This window comes from Hemiscyllium ocellatum, chromosome 23, assembly GCF_020745735.1.
Source record: "Hemiscyllium ocellatum isolate sHemOce1 chromosome 23, sHemOce1.pat.X.cur, whole genome shotgun sequence".
NCBI classification, from domain to species: domain Eukaryota; kingdom Metazoa; phylum Chordata; class Chondrichthyes; order Orectolobiformes; family Hemiscylliidae; genus Hemiscyllium; species Hemiscyllium ocellatum.
Window position 1 is genome coordinate 51,300,533 of NC_083423.1, and position 21,712 is coordinate 51,322,244.

At 42.7% G+C, this 21,712-nt stretch overlaps 1 protein-coding gene across 1 annotated transcript in view; it reads right to left on the bottom strand.

The window, feature by feature from the left end:
- abcc9 (ATP-binding cassette, sub-family C (CFTR/MRP), member 9) overlaps positions 1-21,712 on the bottom strand; it is a 196,065-nt gene that overhangs the window by 8,999 nt on the left and 165,354 nt on the right. Inside the window, exons 34-37 of the mRNA XM_060843242.1 lie at positions 19,435-19,565; positions 14,431-14,509; positions 13,958-14,066; positions 1,509-1,612 (exon numbers count right to left, since the gene is read on the bottom strand). Of these exons, the coding sequence (XP_060699225.1) occupies positions 1,509-1,612; positions 13,958-14,066; positions 14,431-14,509; positions 19,435-19,565 (423 nt within the window). The remainder of the gene's footprint in view (positions 1-1,508; positions 1,613-13,957; positions 14,067-14,430; positions 14,510-19,434; positions 19,566-21,712) is intronic.

The window sequence follows — 21,712 nt, forward strand, 5'->3', positions numbered from 1 at the left end:
GAGTGGTGCTGGGTCAAAATTATGGCACTCACTTCTAACAGCATTGCGGAACTACCTACACTACATGGAGTGCAGCGGTTAAAGGCAGCAGCTCACCACCACCTTCTCCAGGACAGCTAGGGATTGGCAATAAACGCTGTCTGGCCAACAATCCCCCGCAAACCAGGAAAGAATTCTAAAATATCCGAGTTCAAGTCTCACGAGATATCATCGATATTACTTGTTAGTATCACTGAATATTAAACTTTTACCTTGTCTCTGTGATATCAAAAGGTCTAAATGAAGTACGACAAGAGCATAAGGTGTAGGAGCAGAATTTGGCCAATCAGCCCATCAAGTCTGCTCTTGCTCGAAGATTGGTAGAGTTGCTGATAGTACCAACAATTGTGGAAGAATACAAGAGGATACAGATAGATTGGTGACGTGCACACAGAAATGGCTGATGGAGTTTAACCCAGCCAAATGCAAGGTGATGCATTTCGGAGGATCACATTTAGGTGTGAATAATACTGTAAATGGCAGAACCCTTAGGGACATTAACATACAGATAGATCTGGGTGTGGAGGTCCACAGATTAGGCAACACGAGTGGCCAAGATGATTAAGAAGGTATATGACATGCTTACCTTCACCAGCAGGAACATGGACAAGAGTTAGCAAACAGTGTTGCAACAATTTAAAACTCTTGTTAGGCCTCATTAGGAGTATTATATGCAGTCTTGGTCACCATGGCAGCTGAGAGGAGACCTGATAGAGGTCTGCAAAATTATTAGAGGCATAGATAAGGTGGAGAGTCAGAGGCTTTTTCCCAGGGTTGAAATTTCAATGACAAGGGGGCACAGGTTCAAGGTAAAAGGGGGTAAGTTCAAGGGAGATGTGCAAGGGAAGTTTTTCACAGAGAACGTGGTAGGAACCTGGAACACACTGCCAGAAGAGGTGGTGGAAGCTGGCACATTGGTGACACGTAAGAGGCATGTGGATGGTTATGTGAATAGGGAAGGAATAGAGAGATATGGACTGAATAAGGGCAGAAGGTTTGTTTTTGAGTGTAGTTAGGGCAAGATGATCGGCACAGGCTTGGAGGGCCGAAGGGCCTGTTCCTGTGCTGTACTTCCCTTTTGTTCTTTTCGTTCTTTGTTCTGTAATTCAATTGGATCATTGCTGATCTGATAATCCTTAGCTTCCACCATCAGTTAAGGCGAGATCTATGGCCTGGGCAGTGCCAAACAGAAGAGTTTGTGTGGTACAAAAATCATGGAAAAACAGAACAAGAAACTACCTCTCCAAAATATTTTTGGGATCATATTTTGCTGTTTAATTGCAAGAGAGGATAACTAACATTTGTCATGAGCAATAGGACAGCTGACTTATGAGGTTCTGGGTAAAATAAACTGAACAAATGCCAGGGGTCTGTACTTATGAGAATCAGCATTAAAACGTCAAACCTCATCCTTGATATTTTTAATTCCAGCGTCTTATGAAGAGTTTTATGCAGTTGCGCAGACGTACTTAACCCTCCCGGCAACGATTTGACCATGTTCTTTAGTTGAGCTATCTCTAATGCCTCCCAGAGTCTGTCATCAGTGCACTTGCACTCTGGATCCAAGTTAAAGCTGAAAAAAAATTGTAAAGTATCATTATAATTATATACTAACTTAATTTGTTTTTTCTGTGTACATGCTAAGTGGAGGATCTCGATCTTCATGCTCCATTTTGAAAGCAAGTACCAAAAACCAACAAAATGAGATTTAATGCAATTTTGTCTTCTTTGCAATTCAAAATGTAGGTGAGATCTCAAAATCTACAAGAGAACAACCTCTGCACAGACAGTCCTTCAACTTTTGAGTGAGAAAGTCAAGCTTGAATTACTTTTTTCCAGCTCCCTGATGTTTACCACATGTGGAGAATCCCTATGTATATAGTCCAGTGTTCCTTTGATTATCCACATTCCCAGTTTTGATGCACATTTCTTCATTTCTGGGTCTGGGTCTGTTTTTATTTGCCCTATCTTTATTACAACATTATTTGAACAAGGAAAACCTGAAAAGATTTTGAAATGTTTTATTACTTTGAAAGTGATAAGAAAAAGAAGGAAGCACATGTAAGGTATAGACAGGATAGATCGAGTGAATCTTTAGAATAGTATAAAGGAAGTAGGAGTATACTTAAGAGGGAAATCAGGAGGGCAAAGAGGGGACATGAGATAGCTTTGGCAAATAGAATTAAGGAGAATCCAAAGGGTTTTTACAAAAACATTAAAGGCAAAAGGGTAACTAGGGAGAGAATAGGGCCCCTCAAAGATCAGCAAGGCGGCCTTTGTGTAGAGCCGCAGAAAATAGGGGAGATACTAAATGAGTATTTTACATCAGTATTTATTGTGGAAAAGGATATAGAAAATATAGATTGTAGGGAAATAGATAGTGACATCTTGCAAAATGTCGATATTACAGAGGAGGAAGTGCTGGATGTCTTGAAATGGGTCATGGTGGATAAATCCCCAGGACCTGATCAGGTGTACCCAGAAGCTAGAGAAGTGATTGCTGGGCCTCTTGCTGAAATATTTGTATCATCGATAGTCACAGGTGAGGGGCCAGAAGACTGGAGGTTGGCTAATGTGGTGCCACAATTTAAGAAGGGTGGTAAGGACAAGCCAGGCAACTAGAGACAAGTGAGCCTGAAGTCGGTGGTGGGCAAGTTGTTGGAGGGAATCCTGAGGGACAGGATGTACATGTATTTAGAAAGGCAAAGACTGATTAGGGATAGCCAACATGGTTTTGTGCGTGGGAAATCATGTCTCACAAACTTGATTGAGCTTTTTGAAGAAGTAACAAAGAGGATTGATGAGGGCAGAGCGGTCGATGTGATCTATATCGACTCCAGAAAGGCGTTCGACAAGGTTCCCCATGGGAGACTGAAAAGCGAGGTTAGATTTCATAGAATAAAGAGAGAACTAGCCATTTAGATACAGAACTGCCTCAAATGTAGAAGACAGAAGGTGGTGAGAGAGGGTTGTTTTTCAGACTGGAGGCCTGTGACCAGTGGAGTGCCACAAGGATCCTCTACCATATGTCATTTACATAAATGATTTGGATGCGAACATAAGAGGTACAGTTAGTAAGTTTGCAAATGACACCAAAATTGGAGGTGTTGTGGACAGTGAAGAGGGTTACCTCAAATTACAATAGGATCTTGACCAGATGGGCCAATGGGCTGAGAAGTGCAGATGGAGTTTAATTCAGATAAATGCGAGGTGCTGCATTTGGGAAAGCAAATCTTAGCATGACTTATTCACTTAATGGTAAGGTCCTAGGGAGTGTTGCTGAACAAAGAGAGCTTGGAGTGCAGGTTCATAGCTCCTTGAAAGTGGAATCGCAGGTAGATAGAATAGTGAAAGAAGGTGTTTGGTATGCTTTTCTTTATCGGTCAGAGTATTGAGTTACACAGGAGTAGGGAGGTCATGTTGCAGCTGTACAGGACATTGGTTAGGCCACTGTTGGAATATTGTGTGCAATTCTGATCTCCTTCCTAGTGGAAAGATGTTGTGAAACTTGAAAGGGTTCAGAAAAGATTTACAAGGATGTTGCCAGGGTTGGAGGATTTGAGCTATAGGGAGAGGCTGAACAGACTGGGGCTGTTTTCCCTGGAGCATCGGAGGCTGAGGGGTGACCTTATAGAGGTATACAAAATTAAGAGGCCAAAATTATGTAGTTCAAAAGGCCAATTTCACATTCCGCAATCTCAAAATTGTCACACATAAAGAGAGCACGTTAGAAATAGGGTGGAGTGAGTTTAGATTAGATTCCCTACAGTGTGGAAACAGGCCCTTCAGCCCAACCAGTCTACAGCGACCCTCTGAAGAGTAATCCACCACCCTCTGACTTATACACCTGTCGCTATGGGCAATTTAGCATGACCAATTCACTTAACCTGCACATCTTTGGACTGTGAGAGGAAACCAGACCACCCAGAGGAAACCCGCGCAGACACAGACAGTTGCCCATGGCTGGAATTGAACCTGGGACCCTGGTACTGTGATTCCACCCTGACCTTAAATTTACCTGGACCATCTCTGACACCTCCCTCCCCTTCCTGGCCCTCTCCATCTCCACTAATGACGACTGACTTGACACTGACATTTTTTACAAACCCACCGACTCCCACAACTACCTGGATTACACCTGTTCCCACCCTACCTCTTGCAAAAATGCCATCCCGTATTCCCAATTCCTCCGTGTCTGCCGTATCTGCTCCCAGGAGGACCAGTTCCACCACAGAACACACCAGATGGCCTCCTTCTTTAGAGACCACAATTTCCCTTCCCATGTGGTTAAAGGTGCCCTCCAACGCATCTCGTCCACATCCCGCACCTCCGCCCTCAGACCCCACCCCTCCAACCATAACAAGGACAGAACGCCCCAAGTTTACCTTCCACTCTACCAACCTTTGCATAAACTAAATCATCTGCCGACATTTCCGTCACCTCCAAAAAGACCCCACCATCAGAGATATATTTCCCTCCCCACCCCTTTCCACCTTCCACAAAGACAGTTTCGTCCGTGACTACCTGGTCAGGTCCACGCTCCCCTACAACCCACCATCCAATCCTGGCACCTTCCGCTGCCACTGCAGGAACTGTAAAACCTGTGCCCACACCTCCTCCCTCACGTCTACCCAAGGCCCTAAAGGAGCCTTCCACATCCATCAAAGTTTTACTTGCACATCCACTAATGTCATTTATTGTATCCATTGCTCCCGATGCAGTCTCCTATACATTGGGGAGACTGGGCGCCTCCTAGCAGAGCGCTTTAGGGAACATCTCCGGGACACCTGCACCAATCAACCACACCACCCCGTGGCTCAACACTTAACTCCCCCTCCCACTCTGCCAAGGACATGGAGGTCCTTGGCCTCCTTCACCGCCATTCCCTCACACCAGACGCCTGGAGGAAGAACGCCTCATCTTCCACCCCGGAACACTTCAACCCCAGGGCATCAATGTGGACTTCAACAGCTTCCTCATTTCCTCTTCCCCCACCTCACCCTAGTTCCAAACTTCCAGCTCAGCACTGTCCCCATGACTTGTCTGGACTTGTCCTACCTCCCTATCCCCTTTTCCACCTATCCACTCCACCGTCTCCTCCCTGACCTATCACCTTCATCCCTTCCCCCACTCACCTATTGTACTCTATGCTACTTTCTCCCCACCCCTACCCTCCTCTAGCTTATCTCTCCATGCTTCAGGCTCTCTGCCTTTATTCCTGATGAAGGGTTTTTGCCCAAAACGTCGATTTCACTGCACTTTGGATGCTGCCTGAACTGCTGTGCTCTTCCAACACCACTAATCCAGAATCTGGTTTCCAGCGTCTGCAGTCATTGTTTTTACCCTGGTACTGTGAGGCAGCAGTGCTAACCAATGAACCACCATGCCATGTCACTTATGTCTTGCCATTCTGTAGTGATAATGGTTACAGAATCAAACCATTCCTTCCAGCAGGTGAATTCCTATCCCACAAGTGCCACCTAGCACTCTTTTCGCATGGAATGTTTTCAACATCTATTCCTTTCTCCCTCATGTGTTCATCTAACTTCCACTTAAATGTCCCCTTGATAGTCATCTCCATTAATATTTTGTGGCAGCACATTCCACATACTTTCTGGATAATGCAGTTTTCCTCTGACTTATTCGTGGGTATCTTTTATTATGGTCCCTAATGCTGGCCTTCCCTCCTAGTGGAAACATTCTCCCTATGTCTGTCCTGTCAAACCCATTCATAATTTTAAAATACTCCTCTCTGAGAGAAAGGAATCCCAGAATGTAAAACATAACTGGTGAGAGAATGCAACTTTCTGGAAAAATTAGTAATTCAAGTCTCTTCTATATCAGTTAAGTGATACTCCATAATGATAAGAAATGCCCATTGAAACAGAGCAGTTAAGAAACTTTTAGCTGACTTTCAATGCAGTTGTTTGCTATGAGTACTACAATTGCTTTGGAAAAACTGGGTGACCAACTGGGATGGAGACAAATGGCTCCAATAGCAATACAGACCTAGAGAAGGGGTCTCCACCTATGGCTGAGAATCTAAAGATATCAGCCTTGACTACTAGACAGATAGTCATTAATAATTCTAATATAGAGGATTTTAATCTACATGGGCAGCACGGTGGTTAGCACTGCTGCCTCACAGCGCTAGAGACCCGGGTTCAATTCCCAACTCAGGCGACTGACTGTGTGGAGTTTACACATTCTCCCTGTGTCTGCGTGGGTTTGCTCCGGTTTCCTCCCACAGTCCAAAACAAAATGTGCAGGTTAGATGAATTGGCCATGCTAAATTGCCCGTTGTGTTAGGTGCAGGGGAATGGGTCTGGGTTGGGCCGAAAGGCCTGTTTCCACACTGGAAGAAATCTTTAAAAAAATGGCAATTGGTTGAACCAACTCAGTCAGAGTCGCCATGAGGAGAAGTTTGTTGAATATATCCATAATACTTTTCTTGAACAATATGTAATGGCATCAACAAGGGAGCAAGCTATCCTCAATCTGGTCCTGTGTAATGAGACAGGAATAATTAATGACATCATAGGTAGGGATCCTCTTGGAAGAAGTATGGTTGAATTTAGAATACAGATGGAAAGTGCAAAGATAAAATCCAATATCAGGTTCCTGTGCATAAACAAGGGAGACGACAATCGGCTGAGGGAGAAGTTGGCTAAAGTAGACTGGAAACAAAAACTTTATGATGGGACTTTATGAGGAACAGAAAAATGAGCAATTTTTCAAAGTGTCAGCAAAAGTATATACCAGTGAAAAGAAAGGATTGTAGGAAAAGGGGTAATCTGCCATGGGTGTCTAAGGAAATAAGGGAGGCTATCAAACTGAAAGAGAAGGCATACAAAGTGGCCAAGATCAGCAGGAAACTTGAAGATTTGGAAAGCTTTAAAGGTCGACAGAAAGCCACAAAGCAGCTATAAAGAAAATAAGCTAGATTATGAGAAAAAAACTAGCTCAGATATAAAGACAGATAGCAAAAGCTTCTATAAATATACAAAACAAAATAAAAGAGTGGCTAAAGTAAACATTGGTCCTTTAAAGGGTGAGAAGAGGGACTTCGTCATGGGATATGATGAAGTGGCCAAGGCATTGATTGATATTTTGTGTCAGTCTTCACAGTGGAGGACATGAATAACATGCCAGTAACTGATAAAGAGACAAAGGCAGATGAGGACCTGGAAACAATCATTATCAAAAAAGAGGTAGTGTTAGGCAAGGTAATGGAGCAAAAGGTAGACAAGTCTCCTGGGCCTGATAGAATGCATCCCAGGGTACTAAAACAGAAGGTAGGAGAAATAGCAAATGCACTTGTGGTAATTTTCCAAAATTCGCTGGACTCTGGGATAGTTCCAGCATATTGGAAAATAGCACACGTGACACCACTGTTAAAAAAGGGAGATAGATAAAAGAAGGGGAATTATAGATCTATTAGCTTAACATCTGTAGTGGAGAAAATGCTTAAGTCTATTATCATGGAAGAAAAGCAAGGCATATAGATAGAAACTGTCCCATAGGGCAGACGCTGCATGGGTTCATGAAGGGCAGTTATGCTTAACTAATCTTGTAGAATTCTGTGAAGACATTACAAACACAGTGGGCAACGGGGACCCAGCAAATGTGGCGTATCTAGATTTCCAAAAGGCATTTGCCAAGGTGCCGCACAAAAGGCTGCTGCACAAGATAAAGATGCATAGGGTTATGGGCAATGTATTAGTATGGATAGAAGATTGATTAATAAACAGATGCAAAGAGTGGGGATAAATGCATGCTATTCTGGTTGGCAATCAATGACTAGTGGTGTGTCTCAAGGATCAGTGTTGGGACTGCAATTATTCACAATTTACATAGATGATTTGGAGGGGGGGGGACCATGTGTAGTGTGTCAAAGTTGACAGATGACATTGAGATGAGTGGTAGAGCAAAGTGTGTGGAGGACTGTGAAACTTTGCAAATGGACATAGACCATTTAAGTGAGTGGGCAAAGATCTATCAGATAGAGTTCAATGTTAATAAATGTGAAGTCATCCATTTCAGTAGGAATGACAGTAAAAAAGACTATTACTTGAATGGTAAGAAATTGCAGCACGCTGCTGTGCAGAGGGACTTAGATGTCCTTATGCATGAAACACAGAAAGTCGGTCTGTAGTACGCAGGTAATTATGAAGGCAAATGGAATTTTGTTCTTCATTGCCAAAGGGATTGATTTTAAAAGTTTATGTTGCTGGTGCTGGTGAGGCCACACCTGGAGTACTGTGTGTGGTTTTGGTCTCCTTACTTGAGAAAGGGTGTACTCGTACTAGAAAAGATGCACAGTAGGTTCAATAGGTTGATTCTGGAGTTGAGGAGGTTGGCTTATGAGGATTATAATAGAGTAGACGGGGATTATATTCATTGGATTTTAGAAGTTTGGAGCAGGGGGGATATCTTATAGAAGTATATAAAATTATGAAGGGAATAGATAAGATGGAAGTAGAGAGGATGCTTCTCCTGGTGGGTAAAACTCGGACTAAAGGGCATAGCCTCAAAATTAGGGGGAGCAGTTTTCGGACTGAATTGAGAAGGACCTTCTTCACCCAGAGGGTTGTGAATCGATGGAATTCCCTGCCCAGTGAAGTAGTTGAGGCTTCCCCAGTAAATGTTGTTAAAGCTAAGATAGATGATGTTTTGAACAGTAAAGGAATTAAGGGTTACAGTAAAAGGGCGGGTAAGTGGAGCTGAGGCCACAAACAGATCAGCCATGATCTTACTGAATGGCGAAGCAGGTTCGGAGGGCCAGATGGCCGCCTCCTACTACTAGCTGTTATGTTCTTATGTTATGTTCTTATGAAATTCAATACTCAGAATGATTTGTCTGTGGAACCCACTGCAACAGGGAATGGTTAAGATAAATAGCGTGTATGTATCTCAAGGAAAACTAAACAAATACATGACAGCAAAAGGAACAGGAGCAGAACAGAGAAACCTTTAAAGGGGTTGGGTGAAGGGAGGTGGAAGAGGTTCAGGTGGAGCATAAGCCTATTGTGTTGAGTGGCCTGCTCTGTTCTGTAAATGCTACATCATATTTTTATGTGTTCTTAGCACAAGTGTTTTTTTGAGTATCACAGAAGATTATTAACTTGACCTGCTTGTGCATTGCACAAATTAAATTTAATATTTTGATAAAGGATCGGTTAGAGTCCACAAAATAATTAGATTAGAGTACTCAGATGTAATCAGTGCTTATTCAAAGTAATAGACTTTCATATTACAATTTGGTTTTATATTACTGTTTTTAGTTAAACAACATCACAAGAACAGATGACCTGGTCATTGTAACATTGCTTTGTGTGGGACTTTGCAGTGGAAAATTGGCTGCCGCATTTTAAAATTTGTAACAGAGACCACATTTCAAAGAATTTTATAAGCTATGAAGTGTTTTGAACATCTCCTGATCATGAAAGGTTCTTTGCAAATGAGAGTCTTGATTTCTTTTTCAGCCACTTTGCATGATCCATTGTCAACATTATAGCCTCTGGTAACAAAATTATTTTGTGTGATGAAACTGTGGATATTTGCCACATTTTTCTGATGATACTCTCCATTATTTTAGCTAACATCATTAGAGATAGGTTAACAACATTACTATAATGGCAGACTTATTTCAGGGAAACACATTAAGGTGTACAGCATTATGCCATGGTGTGACTTCAGGACTTGCATGTCTATCCTCTGGTTAAAGAGGCTTTATTTATTTGCTAAGTTAATTAGTTTCCCCATACTAGTTCGTGAAGAATTTCCTCTGTGTCTTGGCCACCGTGATTTAATTGTAAGGAAATAGAAGGATTACTTTACACATATAACAGGGACGTAACAAAAACAAAGTTGCTGGAAAAGCTCTGCAGGGGTGGCAGCATCTGTGAAGAGATATTAGAATTAGAATCCTACAGTGTGGAAACAGGCCCTTCAGCCCAAGGAGTACACACCAACCCTCTGAAGAGCAACCCACCCAAACTTACCCCTAAATAATACAACTAACCTACACATCCCTGAACATTATAGGCAATTTAGTATAGCCAGTCTACCTGACCTGCATATCTTTGGACAGTAGGAGGAAACCCACGTAGACACAGGGAGAGTTGTGCAAACTCCACACAGTCACCCAGGGTTGGAATTGAACCTAGGTCCCTGGTGCTGTGAGGCAGCAGTGCTAACCACTGAGCCACAGTGCCACCCCATCAGAGTTAACATTTCAGGTCTGGTGACCCTTGCTCACATTGATGGTAGATAGGAACATGAAGGTTTATATGCAGAGGAGAGGGTGTGGGGAGGGGGTAAGGAGTAAAAGACAGGTGGAGATAGAGCCTAAAGAGAGAGAACATCTGGACTGACAAAGGAGTGGATAACATTCTGGCTAGGAAAGTGAATAGCTGTTAATGGACACTGTTAGTGGTTAACAATAGTAGTGTGTATTGGGAGACTATGTAATTACAAGGCCCTGGTGTGTGGGGTTGGGGGCTGGGACATGGGAGAGTTCAGGCCCTAAAATTATTGAATTTGATATTGAGTCTGGAGGACTGGAGGGTCCCCAAATGGTAAAGTGCGGTTCTTCCAGTTTGTACTGAGCTTCACTGGAACACTGCAGCAAGCCTGAGACAGAGATGTTGGCCAGAGAACAGGGTGGTGCATTAACATGGCAGGCAACTGGAAGCTCAGGGTCTTTTTTATGGGTGGACTGTTAATGTTCCGTGAAGTGGTCACCCAGTTTATGCTTCATTTCACCAGTATAGAGGAGACCACAGTGTGAGCAGCAAATACAGTAGACTAGATTGTGGTAGGTGGAGGTAAAGCGCTGCTTCAACCGTGAGGTATGTTTGGATACTGTGAAGGGAAGAGGTAAATGGAGATAATAAGGATGCATGTCACACATCCAAAGCTGTTCATACAAAATGTTTAAGGAAACTTAGGCTGATTGCATTCTAGGAGAAAGTGAGGACTGCAGATGCTGGAAATCAGAGCTGAAAAATGTGTTGCTGGAAAAGCACAGCAGGTCAGGCAGCATCCAAGGAGCAGGAGAATTGAGGTTTCGGGCATAAGCCCTTCTTCAGGAATGAGAGATGAACTGGTTAGTATGCAAACACATGCTAGAAGTTAAGCCCACTGCAATCACTATATAACGAAAGAAATTGGTGGTGTAGTGGACAGCGAAGAAGGCTACCTCAGAATATAATGGGACATCGATCAGATGGGCAAATGGGCCAAGGAGTGGCACATGGAGTTTAGTTTAGATAAATGTGAGGTGCTGCATTTTAGTAAGCCAGGGCAGGACTTAGACACTAAATGGTAAGGTCCTGGGGAGTGTTGCTGGACAGAAAGAGTGCAGGTTCATAGTTCCTTGAAAATGGAGTTGCAGGTAAACAGGGTAGAAGAAGGCATTTGGTATGCTTTCCTTTACTGGTGAGTGCATATTGGGAGGCCACATTGTGGACACTTTTGGAAGACTGCATTCAATTCTATGATATAGGAAAAATTTTATGAAACTTGAGAGAGTTTAGAACATTTTTGCAAGGCTGTTTTGCCAGGGTTGGAGGCTTGAGCTATCCGGAGAAGCTGAATAGGCTGGGGCTATTGTTGCCTGGAGCATCAGAGGCTGAGCTGTTACCATAGAGAAGTTTATAAAATCATGAGGGGCATGATAGGTGAATAGCCAAGGTCTTTTCCCCAGGGTAGCAGAGTCCGAAACTAGAGGGCATAGGTTTAAAATGAGAGGGGAAAGATTTAAAAGGGACCTAAGGAGGAACTTTTTCACACAGATGGTGGTACGTGTGTGTGGAATGATCTGCCAGAGAGGTGATAGAGGTTGGTACGATTACAACATTTAAAAGGAAACTGATGGGTATATGAAAAGAAAGAGTTTAGAGGGATATGGACCAAATGCTGCCAAATGGGACTAGATTGATTTAGAATATCTGGCCAACATAGCTAATTTGGACTGAAGGGTCTGTTTCTGTGCTTACATCTCTATAATTCTAACAAAGTCTATCTCATTCGCTTTCTCGATAATCATACAATATAAATTGTTATTAAGTTCTTGATTAATTACAGTAATCAATCGCTTATCAATTAGATTCAAATATGAAGTGATAAAAACCCTAATGGTGTAAATTTTGTAAAAATAGGTTCCTTCAAGCATTCTGCACTTACAGTCATAGAGACATAGAGATGTACAGCATGCATTCAGATATTACTGCCCTTGAGAACCTACTTTTTAAATTCCTGCCTAACTTTCTATGTTCTCCCTTCCGAATTTCATCCTTTTCTCTTCCTATATCGTTAGTTCCAAAATGCAGAACAACCTCCTGCTGGTCCCTCTCCCCTTTGAGAATATTCCGCACTCTTTCCAAGATATCCTTGATTCTGGCTCCAGGGAGGCAACACATCATTCTGATTTCTTGCTGTTGGCCTCAGAAACGTTCTGTCTGTGCCTCTGACTAGAGAGTTCCCTAACACAATCGATCGCCTGGAACCTTGTTGCATTAGAGCCTGTCTCAGTACCAGAAACCTGGCTGTTTGTGCTACATTCCCTTGAGAGTCCATCACACCCTACGTCTCCCAAAACAGCAAACTTGTTTGAGATGGGCATAGCTACAGGAGACTCCTGCATTACCTGCCTCCCTTTCCTACCTTTCCTGGAGGTAACCCATTTACCTGACAGTAGCTGCGGTTTTTCTCCCTTCCTACAACTGCCATCTATCACACCCCCTTGCTCCTGTAAATTCCTCATTGTCTCTTACTGCTATGCCAAGCGATCTGATAGGATTTCCAACCAAACACAGTTCCTGCAGACATAATCACATTTCATAAAAAAAGAGATTAAATGACACACTTTATTAATTTCAAGGTGTATCCTTTACAATGGGATAATGGTGTAGAAATTCCACTGAGAATTACAGAAAATAGATGCATAGTCTGTTAAACTCTATTGTGGCTGCACTTGGAGTATTGCGTACAGTTCTGGTCACTGCATTATAGTAAGGATGTGGAAGCATTGGAAAGGTTGCAGAGAAGATTTACCAGGATGTTGCCTATTATGACAGGAAGGTCTTGTGAGGAAAGCCTGAAGGATTGAGGCTATTTTTGTTAGACAGAAGAAGGTTGAGATGTGACTTAATTGAGACGATAAGATAATCAGAGGATTATATAGGATGGATAGTGAGAGCCTTTTCCCTCAGATGGTGATGGCTAGCATTGGTCATTGGATGAAAATGGAATAGTCTAGGTTAGATAGGCTTCAGATTGATTCAGGTCAGCACAACATTGAGGGTGAAGGGCCTGTACTGTACTGTAATGTTCTATGTGCTATGTTCTAATCCAAAAACTCAGTCAATTGTTGCATCTTCACATGAATTGTGTTTTTCCTATCAGAGAGTCATTGATACCTATTCTATTTAAAAGAACAGTATTCTTATCGGCCATGAATAGTTTTTTGTTTGCTCTCTTGCTTTGTCCTGACAGCAGGAAGATGACTTTCAGTTTCACTGGCAAATCTCCATCCAAGTTTAAACGAGTACTTAATTAGGAGAACATGGTCTGGGTGACAGAGATTTTAAGACCCATGGTAGAAAGGCTTTGACAGGTAAGATTACTTTGAGTAGGTGGGGGATCCTGTCCTTGTGAGATACTTGGAAAGGGCAAAGGAATTGCAGAAGTGCTCTCAGTTCTTACATCAAACTTTCTTCTTAACTCCCAGACATTCAACATTTCCATTCCAATGAGATTCTGTGCTTAATGTTAACGGCAATGTTCAGTTTGACATATAGCAGCTGAACAGATGCACCATTCCTATTTATGGCATATCCTGGGCTGCTTTCCAAGACTAAGCACAGAACACTTATGTCCATGGAGCCAGCATTGCAGTTAAGAGCTTGCTTACCGAATGGATCCACTAAAAAGAACAGGGTCTTGCAAAATAATGGAAAGTCTGGAGCGCAGAGTGTGAAGAGGGAGCTTGCTGATGTCTATTCCATCAATGATGATTTTACCTATTATGTAAATATAAAGCACAAAGTTAAAATCCACAATGGATTATGTTTTGTTCACAGAGTCTAAGTCATTCTCGAGTTCAATGCTACTTGAACTATTTGCTAATGTTTTGCCAGTTCAGAGACTGATACAGTTTACAGATTGATGGAGCCCTTTCACCCTCCAGTTGGGAACTGAAACCAGGGTCAGCCAGTCAGAAAGAGAAACCATTTAATCATAAATCAGAACTACTAGGTGACTCCCACTTAAGCTGTAAATCAGTGACTGAGAGAATGTTGTGCTTTCTTGCAGTAATAAGAGGTTTACCACAAATTTTACCTCATTACAGCACTGAGAGACAGCATGATCAATGGCTGGACTAACCTTCAAATATATCCACCATTCTGAAGAAAGCCAGGGATAGGGAAGACTTTCCACTGCCAGTACGCCCACATATCCCAACCTGGAAAACAAATACATCACACACATGTACATGGAAACCTTGACTTTTTTTTCATTTGTGTCAACCGTGTGAATTTTATCAATCAGAAAATAAGCATGTATAATCTAATGCAGCAGGGACAAAACAGATATGTTCACTGGAGCTAATAGATATACTAATTGTGAGATAATTTGGAAGTGAGATATCAAATGTCATTCCTGTGTTCAAGGTTCAGGAGAAAGGATAAAGGAAAGCAGTGGGGAATGTGGACAATTATTTTCTTACATCCTGACCGATATCCTTCAGCTGCTGTTATTAAAATCAATTTATAGTGAAACAAAACAAAAAATTGTGCGGAGACTGCGGATCAAGATAAAAAAAAATAAAATGAGTGACAAAAAAAGTGACAAATGGCAAAATTGTGAATTGAGCGAAGAAAGGAATTTTACATTTAATGATGTTGAATGCTCAGTGAATTCCATTGATGGAAATCACTTGTTTCTATTCTGCATTGTGAGGTAGATTCTTGTCTACTCTGTCTGACATTTTGAGAGATCATTACCAAAAGAGACACTTGTGTTTATCATTTTTCACTATCCCTGGATATCTCTAAGCACTTTACAGCCCATGAAATACTCTTGAAGTGTTGTCATTGTTTTAGCGTAGGAAACATTGTGACTAATTTCCACGCAAACCTTGGACTGGGTATTTTATGTTTTGCCAGTTGAGAGACTGATACAGTATACCGATTGATGGAACCCTTTCATTCACCAATTGGGAACTGAAACCAGGGTCAGCCAGTCAGAAAGAGAAATCATTTAATCATAACCATCTGACCACATCAAGGACTGAGTACTCTGTTTTAATGATGTTGACTGAAGCACAAATGTGGCCAGAATTCCCAGGGTAACCAGAACCCTGTTTTATAATTGAAATGTTGGAATGTTTTACTTTCACCTCAAAAAGCAGATGGGGCCTCGGTTTACCACCTCATCTGTGAGACGGCATCTCCAACAATACAGCACACCATTAGTACTGCATTGTCCATTCCTGATGAAGGGCTTTTGCCTGAAACGTCGATTTTCCTGCTCCTCGGATACTGTCTGACCTGCTGTGCTTTTCCAGCACCACTCTAATCTAACTCTGGTTTCCAGCATCTGCAGTCCTTGTTTTTACCTGCATTGTAGTGTCAACCTTGATTTAATGTGAAAGAGGTTAAACACAGAGAACCTTGTTTGGTTGCAAATTAGACAAGCTGGGAAAAGATTTTATTTCAAAACATTCTGAGAAAGTACGGTGTATGTTGTGAAAATATACATAATCCAGGCTGTCACTTAAGTGCATTACAGAGGGAATATGTTACTTACAGAGGTGCAGCTTTTTGTATGGGGGTCAGATTGAGTTTTCTTATGCCTTTTTTATCTTGAATTTTAAAATTATTTATCCCTCAATGAATATCACTAAATCGATTAATCTGCTATTATCTTTCTTGGCTGCCAAGACAATGAATGTCACTTTAAGAATATTTCATTGGCTCACACTTGCATGTCCTGACGATCATGAATAGATAGTATATAAAGGTGGGTTTTCTTCAGTTGGATTGGCTGCATCCACCAAGATACAGCCAACCATTACTCCCTTTAGATTAGTATGCAAGATATCATTAAAAGTCACATTATTATGTTATTATTCATTCATGGAATGCTGGTGTTGCTGGCTGGGCCAGCATTTATTGACCATCCCATCCCTATTTGTGAAATAACTCTACACAGGCTGGTATCTGGTTACCAAGTCACTTTTATTTATATGTGGAGAGTCCTTGGCATTGACCAGGCTCCCTCAGAGCCAGTTCTGAGTGAGCAGAATACCTGACCCTCTTGTTATTATCCGTCAGCCAGGGCTCCCTGTTTGGACCAGATTAACAGCCCCAATCAGGGAACTCGTATTCTATGAGGTCCACCTGGCTGACCTCATTGCAATCGATACAATTTGCCATTGAGAGGCTGGTGGGGAGCTGCCTTCTTGAACCAGACCATTTGGTGTGGATATACCAACAGTGCTGTTGGGAATGGAGTTCCAGGATTTTGGTCCATCAGTTATCTGGACTAGCATCTAATTTTTCTGTCATGATTGTTTTGACATTGTTTGTCCTCTCCCAATCAAACCCTGGTATTCGGGAGGGGGGGGGGGGGGTGCGGAGGTGGGTGCGTGCAGTGAAAATAATTGGCATACTTTGCAAAGACTAACTCTTGGAAAAGTAACAATACACTGGGTGGGATCTTTACCAAGAACTTGGGAACTTCAGAGCTGTATTTCAATGCTTTTATTTTTATGTCTTTTAAATATATCGTTAAACCCTTGTACACTTTCCACAATACCAATGTTGGCTGAAAACCAAGTATGTGCCTTTGTCTGAAAAAGTGCAGAGGTGTTTGGAAATCTATTTTTCTTTGGCTCTCCATGTTACCATAAACACTGGCTGCACTGAGCAAAACCTCAACCATTTGATACTTTATAATTAACGTGGTTTTAGAGAAGTTTCAACCCAAATCCCTCAAGAGGCATTGCTCTTTTGATTCAAATTAATGTACATAAATGTTATAAAAGAATCCTACCTCAGCTGGGAGATTTGGCCCAGAGTACATAAGATCAAGGAGTCGAACATATGGTTGAAAGATAAATGCAAGATAGTTTGGGCAGCACGGTGCCTTGCATCACCAGGTAACTGGGTTCAATTCCAGCTTCGGGTGACTTTGTGTGTGCATTTTGCACTTTCTTCCTGTGTCTGTGCGGGTTTCCTCCCTCAGTCCAAAGATGTGCAGGTTAGGTGGTTGTTTGGCAATGGCAAATTGCCCATAGTGTCCTGGTTCATGCAGGCTGGGTGGATTAGCTACGATAAATGTGGGGGTTACAGGATAGAGAGAGTTGGATTTGAGTTGGATACTCTTTGGAAGGTTGGTGTGGACTTGATGGGCCGAATGGCCTCTTTCCATATTGTTGGGATTCTATGATAGGCGTTGATGAATAAGGCACTGGCACCACTACAGTGAAAAGGGGAGCTGTGCCACGTACGGACCAGTACACTGGAAAATTGTCTAAGTGGGGTGGTAGAGAGTGCTTGAAACGGAATAGCTGACAGTGAGGGTAAATGAAGGATTCATGTGAGATGAAGTTTAGAAGGGGGAACAACAAGGCATGACTGCAGAGATGTGAGGTGGCTAATGATGACCAGCATGTGGCACTAAGGGACAATGCACAAATATTAAAGTGCACTTACAAATAGGGTCAGTGTCAGGGTGGGGTGTGAATGACAAAGGACACAATTCAAAGCTGATCATTAGACTCATCTCCACTTTCTCATCTACTCTCTGCATGCGTTGATTTCTTTTAAGACCAAACACAGTGGCACAGTGGTTAGCACTGCTGCCTCACAGTGCCAGAGACCCAGGTTCAATTCCCACCTCAGGCAACCATTTGCGTGAAGTTTGCACATTCTCTCTGTGAGTTTCCTCCGGGTGCTCCAGTTTCCTCCCACAGTCCAAAAAAGGTGCAGGCTAGGTGAATTGCCTGCAGTGTTAGGTGAAGGGGTAAATGTAGGGGAGTGGGTCTGGGTGGGCTTCTCTTCGGAGAGTAGGTGTGGACTTGTTGGGCCGAAGACCCTGTCTCCAGTGACACTGTAAGTAATCTAATCTAAAAAAATTCTCCATGTCGGTATATAAATAGATATATTGATGTTGCATCTGCAACCCTCTAGGCTTTTGTTGGACCTGTTGAATTCCAAAGATTTATCCTTTGAGTGAAGAAATTTCTGATTTGTTCAATCCAAAACCGTTGTCCCCTGATCCAAAAACTGTGGCCATTTGTAGTTTATCCAGGCAGGGTAAGAACCTGACAGTATCTATCCTATTTAGATAAAAACAATGACTGCAGATGCTGGAAACCAGATTTTGGATTAGTGGTGCTGGAAGAATACAGCAGTTCAGGCAGCATCCGAGGAGCAGTAAAATCAACGATTTTACTGCTCCTGGGATGCTGCCTGAACTGCTGTGCTCTTCCAGCACCACTAATCCAAAAATCTATCCTATTTAGCCCTTCCAGAATCTTATGGATCACCTCTCTTCCTCTAAAATTCAGAGTGGATAGGGCCAAGAACTCAGCTTTTCATGTTAGACTGTGGTGAGACAGGTTAGTTTTATCCTACTGTTGATGCAATAGTCAGCCTGCTCAGTATTAGATGAACCACAGCTTCAGACATTTGGTCCATGTCCTTGACTGAAGAGCCAATGGTGTGACACTGCCATCTGTGGGATTATGGCTAAATGCCTTTTCATAGTGTTATAGATGTTTACAGCACAAGAGGCCATTTGGGCCTTCACATCCATGCCAACCAACAAAGATCTGACTACATTATCCCCATTTTTCAGTCATGGTCCGTAGCTCTGGGAGTGATGACAACACCGATGAATATCTAAACACTGCTTCAATGTTAACGAGAGTTTGGTGATTCGTCCACCCTTTCAGTCAGTGGGTTTAAGATTTCTCTGGGTGAAAAGATTGCTCCTCAATCCTCTTTTTAGCATTCTACCTCTGACCTTAAGTTCATGCTCCTTAATTGTTGACATCTTTGCTAATGGGAAACGTGACGTTTTATCTATACCTCTCAAAGCTTTCAAAATGAACAGCTACCAGTACTGTTCATCTGTTGCTCCAATACAGCATATTACACAAATCAACAGTGAGATATAAGCCAAACCTGAGCTTTGAATTTGAAATGCCTTTAATCTAGGCTGTTGGTATTTGCCTGGTTGATGTCTGTGGTTCTCTCTCATTTCCATTTCCCTGTGCAGTGCTGCACTTGCCCCATTGTCTACGATGAGGTTGCAACAGTTCTGCAACTTCTTACAAGGACCATTAAACAACAAGGTTTGAAAGACTCTTGCAATTACCTTTTGACCTGGTGTGATGTAGGCTTTGACGTGCTTAAGAACAGGTTTGAGAGCTGGGTCATATCGAACACAGAGATCCTGAATCTTTATCTCTCCTTGCTGTGGCCAGTCTTCTGGAACTTGGGAAGGGTCTGGATGAAAAGTGAAGATGTAGAACTAATATATAATCTCAAACAAATGATCTTAGTTCAGGCCTTTTTACAAGTTCTCAGAACTTTCTTTCTATCCACTGCTACTTATTCTAAATCAACTCACACATAAGCAGTTCAGGCCAACTTGCCTCCTGACTTTCTCTCCCACTGTTCAGGCAAGTGACACACACTAGGTTCTAGAACTTGCCGTAAGGGAAGTTGCAGGTGATAACCAGCACCTGCAGACTGAGTTGTATAATCTTTGATTATTCAACCTCCCAGTGTGACTCTTTCTTGTTTTTAGATCTGGAGGAATTCCAGCGAATTGAGAGCGGTAAGGTTCAAACATGAACCCAGAACAATACCTGTTCTTAAAATAATTTATGCGTGGGATGCAGGGTTGCTGGTAGGCCAGCAATTATTGTCCATCCTCACTTGTCCACCCTTTGAGAAGGTGGTGAACTGTCTTTCTGAACCACTGTTGGTAGACCCTCAATGCTGTTCAAGAGGGAGTTCCAGGATTTTGACTCAGTGACACTGAAGAAACCGAGCTATTTCCCAATCCGAATGGTCTGTGGCTTGGAGGGGAACTTGCAGGTGGCAATGCTTCCATGTATCTGCTGCTTTTGTCCTTCTAGATGGAAGTGGATTTAGAAGATGCAGTATAAGCAGCCTTGGTGAATTTCTTGTAGATGGCACACACTGTTGCTACTGACCGTCAGTGGTGGAGGGAGTGGATGTGATGCCAATCAAGCGGGCTGCTGGATGGTGTCAAGCTTCTTGAGTATTGTTGGAGCTGCACTCATCCAGGCAAGTGGGGAGGATTCCAATCACACTCCTGACTTGTGCTGTGTGGATGATGGACAGGCTTTGAGGAGTCAGGAGGTGAGATACACATTGCCAGATTCTTAGTCTCTGACCTGCTCTTGTAGCCACTGTATTTATATGGTTAGCACAGTGTGGTTTCTCATGAATGCTAACATCCGTATCCCACCAGCTTCTGCAACCACCCGGGGTGCCAAAAGTGCAGGCGCTTAGTGATGATAATGCCATTGAATGTCAAGGGATAATGGTAAATTCTCTCATTAGAAATGGTCATTGCCTCACATTTGTGTGGGGTGAATATTACTTACTACTTTTCAGCCCAAGCCTTGATATTGTCTGGGTCTTGCTGCATTTCGCTATGGTCTGCCAGTAACATCCATTTTTTAAAAGAGATTAAACACATGAGAAGGTTTAAAAGTTCTGAATGGCTTTAATGAATTTATATCATTTTCACTGATAAGTGTGTAGGAGTGAGAGCGATGTTAGATTGTTGGATGATTCATTATTTCTTTCATCTCCACATTGCTGCTGAAGTGCTGCCCAATGAGATACTGAGTGACTAGTCATGGAGTTAACTTGTCCCAATTACTGTGATTTTCTCCAGTATTTCAGTCTTAAAAGCTTTGCCAGTCTGGCCTGGGACTGCCATCTTTGTCTGCCTCAATGGCTGTGAACAACAATGTAATATTTACAACGTTACCATTCTTTGGTACCATAGTATATCTCAGGAAAATTTAAACAGCACAACTGCATCATTAATCTAGGGGTAAAAACAATGACTGCAGATGCTGGAAACCAGATTCTGGATTAATGGTGCTGGAAGAGCACAGCAGTTCAGGCAGCATCCAAGGAGCAGCGAAATTGATGTTTCAGGCAAAAGCCCTTCATCAGGAATAAAGGCAGTGAGCCTGAAGCATGGAGAGATAAGCTAGAGGAGGGTGGGGGTGGGGAGAAAGTAGCATAGAGTACAATGGGTGAGTGGGGGAAGGGATGAAGGTGATAGGTCAGGGAGGAGAGGGTGGACTGGATAGGTGGTAAAGGAGATAGGCAGGTAGGACAAGTCCAGACAAGTCATGGGGACAGTGCTGAGCTGGAAGTTTGGAACTAGGGTGAGGTGGGGGAAGGGGAAATGAGGAAACTGTTGAAGTCTACATTGATGTCCTGCGGTTGACGTGTTCTGAGGCGAAAGATGAGGCGTTCTTCCTCCAGGTGTCTGGTGGTGAGGGAGCGGCGGTGAATGAGGCCCAGGACCTTCATGTCCTCGGCAGAGTGGGAGGGGGAGTTGAAATGTTGGGCCACAGGGCAGTGTGGTTGATTGGTGC